This window comes from Scomber scombrus, chromosome 15, assembly GCF_963691925.1.
Source record: "Scomber scombrus chromosome 15, fScoSco1.1, whole genome shotgun sequence".
NCBI classification, from domain to species: Eukaryota; Metazoa; Chordata; class Actinopteri; order Scombriformes; family Scombridae; genus Scomber; species Scomber scombrus.
Window position 1 is genome coordinate 4904233 of NC_084984.1, and position 16055 is coordinate 4920287.

General features: G+C 38.4%; 1 protein-coding gene across 1 annotated transcript; it reads left to right on the top strand.

Moving 5' to 3' along the window:
• Positions 1–1387: 1387 nt before the first annotated feature.
• slc5a1 (solute carrier family 5 member 1) lies at positions 1388–10966 on the top strand. The gene is made up of 15 exons (XM_062434019.1): positions 1388–1569; positions 2089–2160; positions 2581–2685; positions 2903–2962; positions 3569–3673; positions 3790–3895; positions 4382–4462; positions 4571–4779; positions 6023–6158; positions 6278–6385; positions 6471–6621; positions 6701–6869; positions 8291–8506; positions 8639–8744; positions 8834–10966. The coding sequence occupies exons 1-15, from the start codon at positions 1426–1428 to the stop codon at positions 9046–9048; spliced, it is 1983 nt and encodes a 660-aa protein (XP_062290003.1). The 5' UTR covers positions 1388–1425; the 3' UTR covers positions 9049–10966.
• Positions 10967–16055: the final 5089 nt, after the last annotated feature.

Genomic DNA, 16055 nt, shown 5'->3' on the forward strand with positions numbered 1-16055 from the left:
TTCCTTCCTTCCTTCCTTCCTTCCTTCCTTCCTTCCTTCCTTCCTTCCTTCCTTCCTTCCTTCCTTCCTTCCTCCTTTCCTTCCTTCTTCCTCCCTCCCTCCCTCCTACCTTCCTCCCTCCCTCCCTTCCTCCCTCCCTTCATTCCTTCCTTCCTTCCTCCTTTCCTTCCTTCTTCCTCCCTTCATCCTTCCTTCCTTCCTCCCTTCCTTCTTCCTCCCTTCCTTCCTTGACTCGAGGACAACAGGAGGGTTAAATATTGTCACCTTATTAACAAGCTTTAGTCACCTCCTTTCAGATTAATTTCACTGTCCTATAGAGACACCTAGTGGCTGCTGCTTCCTTTATCACTGTAGAGTATCGTTATTTATTAATTTTTCTCAAGAAATTATAAATGCCTTTCTTTGCAGGTGGTATAACATGAATCATCATTACGGTGAAGTGACTCAGTTCCACCCTCCCTCGAACATTGGCCCTTTGAATAATACTTAACAAACAGATAAACACTTGAATGTTTTAAGGATTAAAAGTTTAATTCTTGTTGTGAGTGAGTTTAAATCAGGGATTTTTTTATTTGTCACACACTTGCAGTGAGGAGGAGATATTTTCTTGTTGGCAGACCTATGTTAAATTAAAAAAGTGATGGGCAGTTTTTGAATCAAATCAATATTTTATTAAGATGAATAATCATATTTGTATTCATAATTTAACATTTCCTTGATTACTCTGCAACAGCGTTAACATATTTTACTCTGACACTCATTATCACATCAGGGGGATTTGTTATCAACAACTGTGTGTAATCCAATTTTACTGATTGACAGAGGTGTCAGGGAGAGGGCAATTGGGGACTATGTAACAAGGCTTCATGGGTTAACATCCAGTTACGTGATCTTACTTCTACCAGTAAGCGGCCATTCAATTGTGTGTCATTTGAAATATTTTGATTTCTTAATTGCTGTTTGATAAAAACTTTTCTTTATTCTAATATACTGGAAATGGTTTAAAGTTTGATTGTATGTGTGGGAATTGAATTAAAATGAGTTGATCTGCACAGATACTGGAGTTTATCTGTAGGTCCTTTGTTTTACAGGAACTCCTGTGACTTTGCTCAACATATTTCCTTGTGGGTTGATCATTAACAACATTATTTGCTGGAAGGTTAAACATTTCAAACCACACATTTTCACATCTACATTCATGAATCAACTATTTACAGTATAGTTTCAATCAAATACAATATCTAGCAAACACACACCTTTGTTTCCCCCCCTCCCCCTCCCCCTCCATCTTCCCCACTCTCACATAAACCCACCTCCACCTGCCTGCAGGGCCAAAGGTACATTGAGCGTCTTTACAGGTGATTCGGTCAAAGAGGAGCAACTTCACCAACACACCAACTGTTCTTGGGTCATCCTCTCAGCAAAATGTCTCACGATTATTTTGGATTCTCCTCTATAAGGAGAATGGCAAGAAATGGCACAGAACCTCCAACAGTGGCCCTTAACAATGCGGCGGATATATCCGTTATTGTAATTTACTTTTTGGTTGTCTTGGCTGTGGGAATATGGGTGAGTCGTTCAGCTTTTCTGTTGACCATTCTCTAAATCCTTCTTGCCTGTGAAATTATTTTATGGTTATGAGAGTTGTCATTTTGTTTTCAGACTTAGTAATACACATAACATTTGTTTGTATTGAGCCAGAAGGGGAAATTTAATGATGATTTAAAAGAGGCATCTCACTTGTTTTTTTAGCCTCTTTACAGCAGCACTTTGGAATAAATGAGACGTAATCGAGTTGATAGATTGTGCACTCGAACCAATTACTTGGTTCACAAATGTTTGATAGCAGATTTTTACATTTCAGGTTTTACTTAAATTACATTTACTGTATATGTCAGAGCAGTCAGTGATAATATTAAATTATATGTAAACTTTTATGATGTTTTCTTTTACTGTTTTGTTCACTGTTAGAGTGGCTGAAATGCAATCACTAACAGATATGCAATGACTGTTGGAACAGTGTGTGAAAATCTGTGCTGTTTTGCATAATTGCATTCAAAGACAATTTAATGTCCCCTTCTTTTGCAGGCTATGGTCCGCACCAACCGGTCCACAGTTGGTGGCTTTTTCCTTGCAGGGAGGAGTATGGTGTGGTGGCCAGTGGGTATCTAGCCGCTCAGAATAACAGACATACGCTCAGTTAATTGCATGTTTATCCAGACTAAGCTCTTCCATAAAATTCTGATCTACAGTAACTGAGAAGCAGTGAGGGATTATGACTCATGCTAAGTTTTTATTGTTCTGTGCTAACGGTTGAGGCCATTTGTGTAACATCAGGTTTTATTAGAGTGAGTAAATAATGATATGCCTATTTATTATGCTGACCACATGACATAGCATAAAAGCATAGTCATAAAAGCTGGGACCATCTTTTTTATCAATCTTTCTCATAATGAAATTCACTTCAAAAAAACAAAAAAAACAAAAATACTTATTATGTATCATATTATTTAATAATTGTATTTATTAATTATTAATTATGCATGCATGTTTTTACAAATATACCCATTAACTCCACAGATCGGAGCGTCACTCTTTGCCAGCAACATTGGCAGCGGGCACTTTGTAGGAATAGCTGGAACCGCTGCAGCTTCGGGATTGGCCATTGGTGGATTTGAATGGAATGTGAGTAATCAAAGTGGTCTGATATGTTAATTATATCATTATCACTTCTTTATAACCTGTGACACATATATTATCAGTTATCTTTGTTAGGTAAGCTGATAAATCTGTAGATTATCTTACATTTCACACAAAACAAAGACAGGAGTCAACTTAATCTTTTTTCACAAATACTGACACTGATTATTTATTATTTATTGTTTGTGTCCTTTCGTTTCAGGCTCTAATAGTGGTCGTCATTCTGGGATGGCTCTTTGTGCCCATCTACATTAAAGCTGGGGTAAACAACACCTTGCTCATACTTATGTATACATATTTAGTACCCTTATACAAATCTGAATTTATATCTTTATTTACAGTTTAATAATGAGTTCTTAAGTTTTTTTGTTATCTTTAAAGGGGACAACATGGCTTTTGTGATTTTCATATTGTGATTTTCAATTTTTATATTGTTATTTTGTCCGGGCATGCCTATAAACGACCATCTTTGGCCATCTTTAGCCTTTGTTGCCAAGTGTGTTGCTATAGTAGGTCCATAATTTGGATTGGATTTGGCCTAAATCTGTACAGTTGTTTTTGAGAAGTTTCCATTTGAGTAAAGAAGAAGAAGAAGAAGAAGTGAAATATTACTATTATGGTTTGTTTACATAGCCTCTGGAGCCAAGTGGCAGCTTCTAACCACTGTAAACAGAGTGGGCTCATTGGGACGGGGACCTTGAAGAGATAGGAGCTAAAACAGCCGGTTTCAGAAAGCAAAAAACGTTTAAATCATGTAAATATATTCCAGCAGAGCCCCAGAATACAAATATAGACAAAACCCCCACCAAAAAACAAACAAAATGAACATGTATCAAAGTAAAACTCTCATGTTGATGGATGTGTTCAGGTGGTCACCATGCCTGAGTATCTGAAGAAGAGGTTTGGAGGACAGCGTATTCGCATCTATCTCTCTGTGCTGTCCCTCTTCCTGTATGTGTTCACCAAGATCTCAGTAAGTCACATCTTAACTCTGCAATGCCACATTTCTATTTTAGCATTTTTTTTTTACCAGTGTTGTATGTTACTGACTGACATGACATGATGTTTCCTCCTCTCTGCTCCACTCAGGCAGATATGTTCTCTGGCGCCATTTTTATCAACCAGGCTCTTGGGTTGAATATCTACCTTGCTGTTATCATGCTACTAATGATTACTGCACTGTACACTGTCACAGGTCTGTCCACTTAGGATAAACTCATTTTCCACAGATCAACATTAATAGCAGATCAACATTTCACCCGTAAACTAAAGCAAGAGGTTTTTTTATCAACTTTATGAATGGCACACTGAGTCACCTGAGTCTTCTCAGGGCCATAAGTAGAGACATACACACTCCCCCTCTCCTTTCCTGGTTGCTTTATCAGTGGTGTGCTGTTGTGGTTAATTACCCATGAACTGTGATAAGCAGGAATTGGCCTTCTGTTGCTGTTTTGTAACAATGCATTCACACCTGAACTTTAGCTTTACAGGATGAGCATTTAAAAAGCACTTACATAACCCCACTTGGGTATAGTAAATACCTACATTGTTGTGATTGGATCATGCACAGAATTAATTTGATTTTATTCTCTCCATTAAGTTCACTTATGTACATTGTATAACATATAATTATTTTGCATGCTGAACATATAAATTAATGCCATCACATGTTGTATTTCAGGTGGACTGGCTGCAGTGATATACACAGACACCTTACAGACCATCATCATGGTTGTCGGGTCATTCATCCTTATGGGCTTTGGTAATATAGCATTTTCCTTTTTTAGCCTTTAGTTTTTTTGTTTTTATATCAGTTATTATGAGAGGGCAAATCACTGTAAATTAGTCTAACTTGCACACATGTTCACAGCTTTCAACAAGGTGGGAGGTTATGAAAACTTCCAGAATGGCTACATGAACGCCGTCCCAGCTATCACCGCTAACATCAGTGAAAGCTGTTACGAGCCTCGGGCAGACTCCTTCCATCTTTTTAGGGATGCGATTACAGGAGACCTGCCATGGCCTGGCCTGGTGTTTGGACTCACCATTCAGGCCACTTGGTACTGGTGCACTGACCAGGTCAGTTAAGCAAATAGGCATTTGCGTGGTCACTTATACTTGTGTTAGCAACTATCAGTGCTAGTCATAAACATACTCATTTGACTGATCCCCACATATTTGTACACTCATTTATGCACCTTTATCTTGCCTCTTTTTGCCAAGCAGCACTCAAGTGGTCTGTGCGGTAAAAGCATAAATGTGTTTTTATTTAGTCTTTAATGTGACACACAGATAAGATTAGAGTATAGTAAGTCTAGTGATTTCTTGCTTTTTTCTTATAGTTTACTTGCTGTCAACAAATCCCATGAATGACCAAAACAATTGAATTGATCCTACTACCTAAGCCAGTAGGTAACCAAAGCAAGATGTAGCTTATTCCACTGTGCGATAGACCTCCATTGTTGACTAAACACTATTAAAAACACATCGATGAGGCACACTGATGCTGTCTACATACACCACCCTGCTCCAGTAAATGCCTGATAGCCTGCAAACTTCCAAACTTTCAAAGCATTGAAATTTGGACTGAAAGATGGTGTCACATGTCACACACTGGAAACACGCCCTGCCACCTTGGACCAAAGCAACGGTTACTAGCAACAGTGAGGGGTGCACACTTGGCCTAACATTAACTACTTTAGTTAAATTGTGCTAACAAGGCAGGTAACATTAAACTTAGCAAAATATTGGGACAATAATCTTACTCAAGTCCTGGAGCTGGGGAGGGCAGACATCAAAGCTACTATAAGTCTTAAAATCGTACCAATTTCCAAAAAGACGCACACTTATTAGAGGGCCCAAATTCAGCCTCTAGCCAATGTAGTTGATTCTCGGTAGAAACAATTGGACCTAAGGAGCCACAGAAAGGCTGACGAGGTTGGAACATATTGTCCGTAAGAGACGGACAAACACAGTATTGGCTTTGGTCTTGGTCTTGGATTTGTTGATGATAACAAAATGTAGAATATTGTCAGCTTTATCCCTGACTGAGGTGCTAATTGAACTGCTGACATTCAACATGCACATAAACACAATGTGATCAACCTACTTTACACCTGCACAAGAAGTAAAAGAGAATATTTATGAGAAAGCATTCCCAATTTGGCTTCATTAGTGTTCAAGTTTTATTGACTCGACAAATATTTGAAGTTGAACTTTTAATAGAATTTTGAATTCAATCAATTTTTCCATACTATCCTTATGCCCATGACTTTAATCTTTTATTGTGTCAATGCAACAGTGACATGTTGTTTTTCTGTAGGTGATTGTCCAGCGCTGCCTCTCCGCCAAGAATTTATCTCATGTAAAGGCCGGCTGCATCTTGTGTGGCTACCTGAAGCTGCTGCCCATGTTCCTCATGGTGTTCCCTGGGATGATCAGCAGGATCCTCTACCCTAGTGAGTGTGTTGTAGTTGAAGCTCATCATGTGACCTGTGTTTGCTGATGCAACTCATTTTTACCACAGAGATAATGCTGGATTTCAATTAATCTTAATATCCTGCTTACCGTATTCCAGATGAGGTGGCATGTGTGGACCCAGACGAATGTATAAAATACTGCGGGGCCAGCGTGGGCTGCACCAACATCGCTTATCCCAAACTAGTGGTGGATCTTATGCCTGATGGTGGGTGGCTGAAGACCTTTTTCTTATGAGCTCATCTGTAATTTTCCTTCTGCCCTTCTTTAATGCATTATTCTATTTATTTCAGGTCTGCGAGGTCTCATGCTGTCTGTGATGATGGCCTCTCTGATGAGCTCCCTTACCTCCATCTTCAACAGTGCCAGCACTCTCTTCACCATGGACATCTACACTAAGATTCGCCGCACTGCCAGTGAAAAGGAACTCATGATTGCCGGCAGGTAAAACATGATTTCTGATTATTGTTAAACTTCATATATACCTGCTACTATTTTCATGTGTCTGTTTGTTTGTGTATAGGGTGTTCATTTTGGCTCTGATTGGTGTGAGCATCGCATGGATCCCTGTGGTGCAGTCAGCACAGAGTGGTCAGCTCTTTGACTACATCCAGTCCATCACCAGCTACCTCACACCACCTGTTGCAGCTGTGTTCATGCTTGCCATCTTCTGCAAACGTGTCAATGAGGCTGTGAGTTCCCAATTCAGTCATCTCACTCTAGTGCAATTTTTCACATTGCAAATAACACCTTTTACAATTGAAAACAGTGAAGTGAACTTTTGAGTGTGATCAGATATAGTTAAATTTAGGGATCTTAAGTAACTAATGGCCAACGGTCTTTGGTAACACATTTCCTTTCACTGCTTCCCCTGAGTTCTTGTGTAATTGTGTGTCTTCTGACAGTAAAGTTATAGTTAAAAAGTTAAAAAGGCAACATGGACACATGTAATATGATATGGAAAAGTGCTGCTTGGTTCAAAGTACCTTTAATTTAAAAAAAAACAGAAAAAAAACATAGTGTGAACATGTACCCTCTCACACTCATGATTGTCGCATTAGCAGAGGAAAACCTCTGAAGTCATAGCCACCACCAGCTGTTCAGTTTCAGTTATCAGCAAATTCATACAATGACAGTTCACATTCAAACAAGTCAATGAGAAGTTTCTTAAGATTTGACAAACTCACTCTCACTAATGCAGCTCTCATTACTGCCTGAGCTGACTTCTCCCTCCAATGCTTGTGCTTCATTCTCAAACTCTAGTTTATTGTTGTTAATCATCCACCATTTGCCACAACTTCCGTCCTGCAATCTCCACTGTGTATAATTTATATTTCAGTGATATATGTTTGCTGGATGCTGCTCCATAAATCCTCAGCAGCCTTAACTACAATTTAGCTTTGACTAGTCTGGATGCATGTGGCTTTAGTGATAGATCTCGATCCAGACTAAAATATCTCTGACTATTGCCATGAGATCTTGTACAGATATTCATTGTCCCCAGAGGATGAATCCTAGATGACTTTTCCTCTGGTGCTACCTTGAGGTTGACATTTGTGGTTTAGAATTACATTTCTCAACAACTATTGGAAAGATTGCCAAAAAATTGGTTCAGACTTTCATTTCAATAATTTTGCCAATCCTTCAATTTTTAATCTACTACCATGATCAGGTCACAGTTTTAGTTTGCCCCGTACTTTAATGTATCATGAAATGCCTGTAAAACCAATTTGTTGCACAATAGTTAAGTGGAAAACCAATATTGGCATGTTTTTCTTGCTATAATCATTCTTCCTATGTGTGCTGACCATTAAGAGCTTAAGCTTAAGCTACACATTATCTTAAAGAAAACTTTTAAGTAAATTTTGACTAAAAAAATGAGGATTGTGGATTTTCGACCCCCATCACTTACATTGTAAGTGCATTTGAAATGGATCTTGTAATTGTCTTCATGAATAAGAGAAATGATAACAACAAGATAAACCTATGTCAATGTTAATTTGGGCACCTGCCTATTGTTTTAAGAAAGATTTGAAGAAGTGTGAACCTATCCTTTATGTCTATGTGTTTATGTCTAAACTACAAGTTTTTCCTACCTCTCCTCTTTCCACAGGGTGCATTTTACGGACTCATAATTGGCCTTCTTATCGGCCTGTCCAGGATGATTGCTGAGTTTGCATATGGGACAGGCAGCTGTAATAACCCCAGTAACTGTCCCACCATCATATGTGGAGTTCACTACCTCTACTTTTCCATCATCCTGTTTGTTATCTCCTGTATCATCATCCTGTCAGTCTCTCTCATGACCAAACCCATCGACGACAAGCATGTATGTGGCTTCTGTGAGATAAGGCTGGATTAATTATTCATTTACGCAAATATGACCACTCAGTGGAAGACTCTGCCATAACCAACTTTATAAATAATTTGTTCCCATCCATGTGTCGTGTTGTTTGTGTAGTTGTATAGGCTGTGCTGGGGCCTGAGGAACTGTACGGAGGAGAGGGTGGACCTCGAACAAGACGACTGGGTTGATAACGATGATTCCAAATATATGGACGTGGATGGTAAGCACATTTAAAGTGAAAACATATATAGATGCAGTCACACACGCACAAGCAGACTTTCCTCATTGTCTTTGTCTTTTCCAAATCAGAACCAGAGGAGGAGCCAGGCTTTTGCAAGAAGGCCTTGTTGTGCTTCTGCGGCCTGGAGAACAAGAAAGCTCCACAGCTGAGTCCAGAGGAGCAGGCGGAGTTGCAGAAGAAGCTCACAGACACCTCAGAGAAGCCTCTATGGAGGAACATCGTCAACGCTAACGCCATCATTCTCCTCTGCGTGGCTGTTTTCTGTCATGGCTTTTACGCTTAAAGACTGACTCCAAGTACTCTCAGGTCATTTATATTTAAGTAACAGCATTTTATATTAATGTATATTATGACCGAAGAATTGCTTATTACCCTTAACCCTCAAAAATAGAATATAATGTATACTCTTCTACTCTGTGTCATTAAGTAACTGACACACGGTTGTTTCGAAGCGTCCAGCTTGCCATTTTGACTGTCAACATCTTTGATTTTTGCAGCCAGAACTTGCTTAGACTTTATTTAGGCAACCAAAAGATTACAATTACATTTTATGAACTGAAAACACTGAAATTGCAACAACAGCTATGCCTATACTCTGTGAATCTGGGGTTATGGCATGATTACGATACATAATAAATATTGTTGCTATGATAGTGACTTTTCAGTCACAAAATAGCCACACACTAAACCATGCCCCGCTGTATTATCTATTTTACTCTAAATGGGGTTATAATTTACAAAATGAACATCATGCTATGTTGAAGAAGCCTTGAAACTAGAGATTGAGACCATAAACTCATCAGGGCAGTGTTTACTGTGGTAATAAATCATGAGACAAGGAGGGTCATTTTCTGATAGACTTCCATATAATCACACTTCTCTTTGGAGCCAGTGAAATCGCCCTTTGCTGGCCATTCGAGAGAATGCAGGTTTTGAGGCACTTCCGCATTGGCCTCACTTTTCAGACCCCCAAACTATAATAAGTGCTGATTCATTATATTTGGGTGTAAAGTTAATTTTCAAAAACGTCTTGATAAATAAGACTTTAATAACTTAATAGAAAATATTAAGTTTTCAGTGTGTAGTTTTTGTTTTGTTAGGCTGTTTCTTAAAACTTCTATAATGAGCACATTTCCTGTATAGTACCAAATTACATAACTCTTTAAAAGAAAGATCCTAAGACAGTTACACAGCAGCTACTTTTACGAATTTACTAAAAATTAAAAAAAACTCTGAATATGCTAATATAATGTATAATGTAGTGTTCACACTGAAAACGATGTATTATGTGTAATGTTTGGGTATTCACTTTTTTCTGTTTTCTTATCATTTGTATCAAATTGTGCCCCCCTCTCCTCATAGTAAAATGTCCTGAAAGTTACTAATGAAATTCCTGAAAATTATTCAGAAGATTTCCAGAAAATGAGCATAAAAATAAGCAACCTGTGAAGTGTTGCCTCTTATCATTATTATTATTATTATTATTATATGTATTATGTATGTTTGGCTATTGAACTCTTCTAGGACATACTGAAAAATGATATTTCTATTAAGTTTGTGCCTATCTAAAACTCCCAAGACATTTCATTACTTTACATGAGACTCTAGAGTTTTTGTGATATATAATTTATTTATCATTTTCAATTCTGAAGGAATCATATTCGGAGTCATATTTTAATATATTAACACAAAGAAAGTATTCATTGTGCATACATTTTCACCCATCTGTACACATGACTACTCCACATTTGTAGGTCTTCCAGTGTTAAGTCTTTACTGTTGCTTTTATGTGTATAAGCAAAATGAGTGTGTGTAAGCATGATGAGAAAAGGACACTGGTGGCTTTATATTTTAGAGTAGCTCATTAACGGAGCTGCAGGGTGACTCTAATTTCTGCCTAAAATAATAAAGAAAAAAAAGATATCTAGTGATAAACAAATGCTTGTAAATTACCTGTAAAGCATACTGGATGTGAGAGCAGATAGAAGATAATTATTTATGTGTGCTACCTCATTCAACCTAAACTTAAATTCTTCTCATTATGTGTGCTCAGAGTCCATGTGTGGTGCCACACATTCAGTCTGTGCACTTTACAGTATGAGTGCTGTGAATTACACAATGCACCATCTGACTGTCTTTACTTCCCTCTAGTGGCTCACTGTTGCTGAGGTATCTTGTGCTATCTTCCATTGACTTCATAAATAAACGCTGAATAACAAACATGGTCACTTTTTAATATACTGTGTGAGACTAGTGAGTCATTTCCATTATGATGCATTACCTCACTTTTCTGTGGTTAATGTACACTAAGTGAACAGCACTAATGTAGGCCTTGAATATGTGCACTACTGCTGAATGATTTATGATTTCTGCCTTGGACTTGCTGGCTTTGTTCTCTGCAGTTTTATCTCTGTTATCCCTGACTCAGTGATTCTCCTCCAGCTGCATATTACTTTATGTCCTTTTTGTCTGGTGCTGATATTCTGCTGGCCAGCGTGGTGTGTGAGGAAACATTCAGAGGTCAACCGTCACAGAGGCTTGTCTCACTCTCAACAGTCAGATGAGACATTTTTGTTTTAGTGCTGTGTGCCAAACACCATCTGTCATCCACCTTATCCATTCGGAGGAATAATGAGATCAGACATGTTTTGAATTCCTTGGAAATTGTTGATTGTGGTTTATTCTAGTATGACAATGGGTTATTGTTGGAAGAAGAACAGTTTAAATAAAATGAAAGTTTGGATGGAATTTTTAATAATGATAAAGTTATTTTATCCGATGAAGAAGTTTTAGGTTTTTTTTTTTTGTTTTGTTTTTTAAACATGTACTTTATGTTCTTTGTAAGCTTTGTTAACCAAGTGTTAGGTTGGACTTGAACAGTGGAGTCTTTCTGAGGAAGAAGTTGAGTTTTCTCACACCACAATGGCCACAGTGGACGTAATCATTTTCAACATGTATCTTTCAAAACATCTCTATGAAGAAGTAAAATACAACAAAGAACCATTTAGACAGACAAGAGTTTCAACAACATTTCCTCTTAAAAATGTAATAACACTATGAATCCCCAAGTGTTTGATGTACACCACTTAAATCCAAATCTCTTTGATACATTCTCATAAAATATGTAACAAAAAAAGTTCACAAAAACTTATGGCAGGACTATTGCATTAGGTATCATGTAACTGTACAGGTGTAATATTGTGAGAATACCTATAAGCAGTGATGAAGTAATACTGAAAGTGAAATTATGCGTTATTTTCAGAACAAAATATCACATTTAAAGTCTTTTTTTTTTTTTTACCCTAACCCCCAAACGTGAAACCTGAGGACAAGCTAAGATAGCTGCAACACAGACACCTCCCAGTGGCATGCTCATCACGCAGGAGTCCATTATGTGTGCAAGACACACTTCAAATGATAAATCCTTCTACTGTAATGGCGCTTTCTACAGTTTCAGCACGACTCGCCTCACCTCGGCTCGCCTCGGTACGGTTCCAGGACAGACCTTTTCCATTACAAAAAAGTACCTACTCAACGTGGGCGGGGTCGTCATAGCACGATCCGCAAAACTGCCGTGATTTCGTTTTATACGCGACACAAAACACATAAACAATGGAGGACATTGAGGCAGTGGTGTACTTGCTGCTGTATGAGGCTTTTTGTCACACACAAATCAAGAAAATTGAGCCGTATGGTTGTAACGCTGTTACCAGTATTTAAAAATGCCGGGTTTGATTCTTATGTGGGACGGCTCATGACTCTTCCAGCGACAACTCTTCTGACCAATCAGTGGCCAGCAGTGTGTCGACGTCACATTTAGTATCGGCTTGGCTCGCTTGGAACCTCACCAGAGCAGGTACTAAAAAAGTACCAGGTACCAGGTACTTTCCCTAGTGGAAACGCAAAAAGAACCGAGGCGAGGCGAGCCGAGTCGTGCTCGAACTGTGTAGTGGAAAAGCGCCATAAGTTAAACAAAAAGCTTATGAATAAATATTTCAATCAAATATGAGGAAAAATTATTAACAGAAAAATTAGAAAAAAATCAGGACAAGCGAGCATCAGTAAAATGCATCTGCTTTGTGAAAATGTAGTTCTTGAGATGACATTTACATTGCCTGTTTACTGTAACATCTCACATAACATCTTGGCTTCAATTGTCCAGAATTAATGGTTATTAGTGTGGCACAGTGTATTTACTGAAATGTTGTGGTGCTGGACCCACTCCTGCACTCATTATAAGTTGATTTACAGCAAAGTGTTTTTTAATGCCTTGTAAATTGTTAAATGTTGTAATTCAGATTACTCAAGACAGACATTCTCTGCTCAGGAATTGCATCACTATATCTTTACCTAACAAGTTGTTTCTTGTTGACGTCTACCAGGGATGAATGTCGTATATTCCACCTTTAATCTCTGTGTCAGTACTGGACGAATAGTACTGTATGTTAGTTTAGCCCATTCATGTATTGTCAGGCATGACGGGAGTATCAGTTGGTATTGGTGTCAGTTTTATGATATTCCTTATCCCTTGAGATATTCCACCTATAGATATATGCTTATGTCATGGTCCTCAAACTTGTATGCAATGACCTGGATGTTGAGAGTAAATCTGTAACATAGAACTGTAGCTCTCATTAATGCACACAACTTATTGTAAATGTTTTCTTAAATGACAAAGTATGATTTCTCCTCCTCCCTAGTCTGTCCATCAACTGACAATTAGCTTCTTGAAAAATGTAAAGTAGAAATTAGACCTTGTTGAGTGAAGTCTGCCTCAGGGCACGCCTGGCGCTCTTTTCATGTGACAAGTCTCGTTGTCCTAGCAGCTACGAGTATATACGTCTTCAGTGCCTTATAGCTACCTCTGAACTGCACTTCACCTCCAAAGAGGAAACAACAGGCTCAATCCAAAGATCTTTACTTTGCTATAAACCTTAGTTTATGGCCAGCTGAGTTCACTTAGTCATAAACCTCCCCTGCACACACGTACAGAATGTTTTTGTGCCCTGACATTTGCAAATGGTTTAAAATAACAGCATGCTAGTTCTTGGTCTGCCCTGCTCAAAGTGTTGTTCATATCACTCACACTGAAAATAATGGCTCTTCCACAGGTTGAACACCGCTATGTTCAATGAGTGACTCATGATACATTTTTAGGATCTAGAATTTCACATAAAGAAAACCAGTTCAGATCAATGATTCACTACTTTCAAAAGAATCCCAAGATGTCTGACAGTAAACAGAACCATTGTATTAAGTTGATTAGCAGATTCTGATTTGATTTTGATAGCCTACAAACTACATCACAATCTATAAATGGATTAAACATTACCACAATCACTCTAACTCTACTCCTAATAGGCTATGTCTCGAATGGAATTTAAAAAATGCAATTTAAGTACTTAAATTGCCAGATCACTATTCCTCAAATAGTGGACTAGTAACTCACCAAAGAGGTGAATTCATTCCTTTCCCTAATATTCAACAGCAAAAATAATGTGTTACATTCATTTAGTTAAATACAGCAGCCATCAGCTTTGCCAGAGGTCACTTTTAACAACTCCGAACCACACACAGCATCAGTAGTCAAAGGATGAGGAACTTTGTGGTTTAACAAGCAGCCAGTCTACAGTTTTGAGGTATTTACTGACTGGCAGGCTAACCATTAGCTAACGTTAGCAAGCCAGTTAAAAACAGAGCACTGAAATGAAACGACTTTGTAGTTACCGGCAGGCGCGTTTCTCCCATTTGCAAAGACTAGTATTTTCCCCACATTTCCAGCTACTGTGCCAAGATAACACATCAGGGACCTGTCTGTCCACTGAAGGCTCAGAACCTGACATCAAACCTCCATCAAGACAACAAATGAGCCCATCCCATAAACTGAATCATAAATTATAACCCCTTACAGTACTTGGAAAAAATGGAAACAAAATATCACATTACTGTAATGCCTTCTTTGTAGCTAATTTGTTGCTGCAAACATTCATGAATATTTAATTCTTTGGAGATAATCTTCTAAGATTTGAAACCACATTGTCAGGGGCTTGACGGTGAACATGACATGCACATCCATTTTCCAGTTAAAAGAGCAAAAGTTCACACCAAATATTATCAGTTTGAGGAACTTTTATTGCAGCAATGACATGTTGACCACATCTCTTTCTCAAACTTCTTTTTTCTAAGAAGTCTAAAGCGCTACAGAAGAGCTAGTATTTGGAACTAATAATTGCGGTATACTCACTGCTAAAACTACTTCAAATATGAGCTATTTGGTGTTCAGACTTTCTGTTATACTCAGTGACTTATTGCTCCAATGCCTCTCATTACATGATACTTTTGATGCCCACATTATGTAAGCATAACCCTCTTACTTTGATTGAAATGAAAACTCACTTCATGCTTCTTTTTTTCATTTGGATCTGAGGATTATTTATTGGTCAGCATGAAAGCTTGAGCAGATACAAAACTTATTAAAATCCTCATTATGTAACATTACTGCATGTGCAGATCAGTGATGGGAGCTTAAGATGCTGCCTTAAAGTTTCTGGGTGAATTTCTAAAAACTCAACATTCTACAATTTTGCACTTCATCTCTTTGCTGTAAAAATTTCCGCTTTGAGGCTCTGCTTGTGAGGAATCCATTTCTGGAAACATGAATGAGATGTGATCAGTGTCCAATATGAGGGATCTGTTATTGTGAAGCCTCCAGTCAGCAGCCTGATAGAAAACTAATTTGTGAATTTATGCTTTGTTTTCCCTTCCGAGCTGTGCCGCACTCTGTAGATTAGATCTATTTGCACCAGCTTCCTGTATTTCCTGTGTGCCTGGCTGCTGTGTGTGTGTGTGTGTGTGTGTGTGTGTGTGTGTGCGTGTGTGTGTGTGTGTTTGTACATATGAAATATTATTCATGGCCCTGGGTGCAAATCTTTTATGTGTCAGACGGATGTGCACATATTTGTGTATGCATGTGCGTGTGTGTTTGTGTGTGTGTGTGTGTGTATGCATATGTGTGTTTAGTCAGGGGAGTGGGGGGTGGGGAGCATTGTTAATGTTTCTCATTGGCTGAAATATTTTCTCTGGCAACTAGAAAACGTGATCCTGCCTGCAGAGGCACTGCAGTGTGTGCTGCAGCGAGAGAGAGCAAACGAGAGAGCAAAGAGCGAGTGTGTGAGATAAAGATATATATATATAGAGAGAGAGATAGTGAGAGAGAGAGAGAGAGAGAAGAGAGGAGGAGGGTGGGCAGGCAGGCAAAACAAGCTACATGCATAAGGAGGGAGCCAGAAG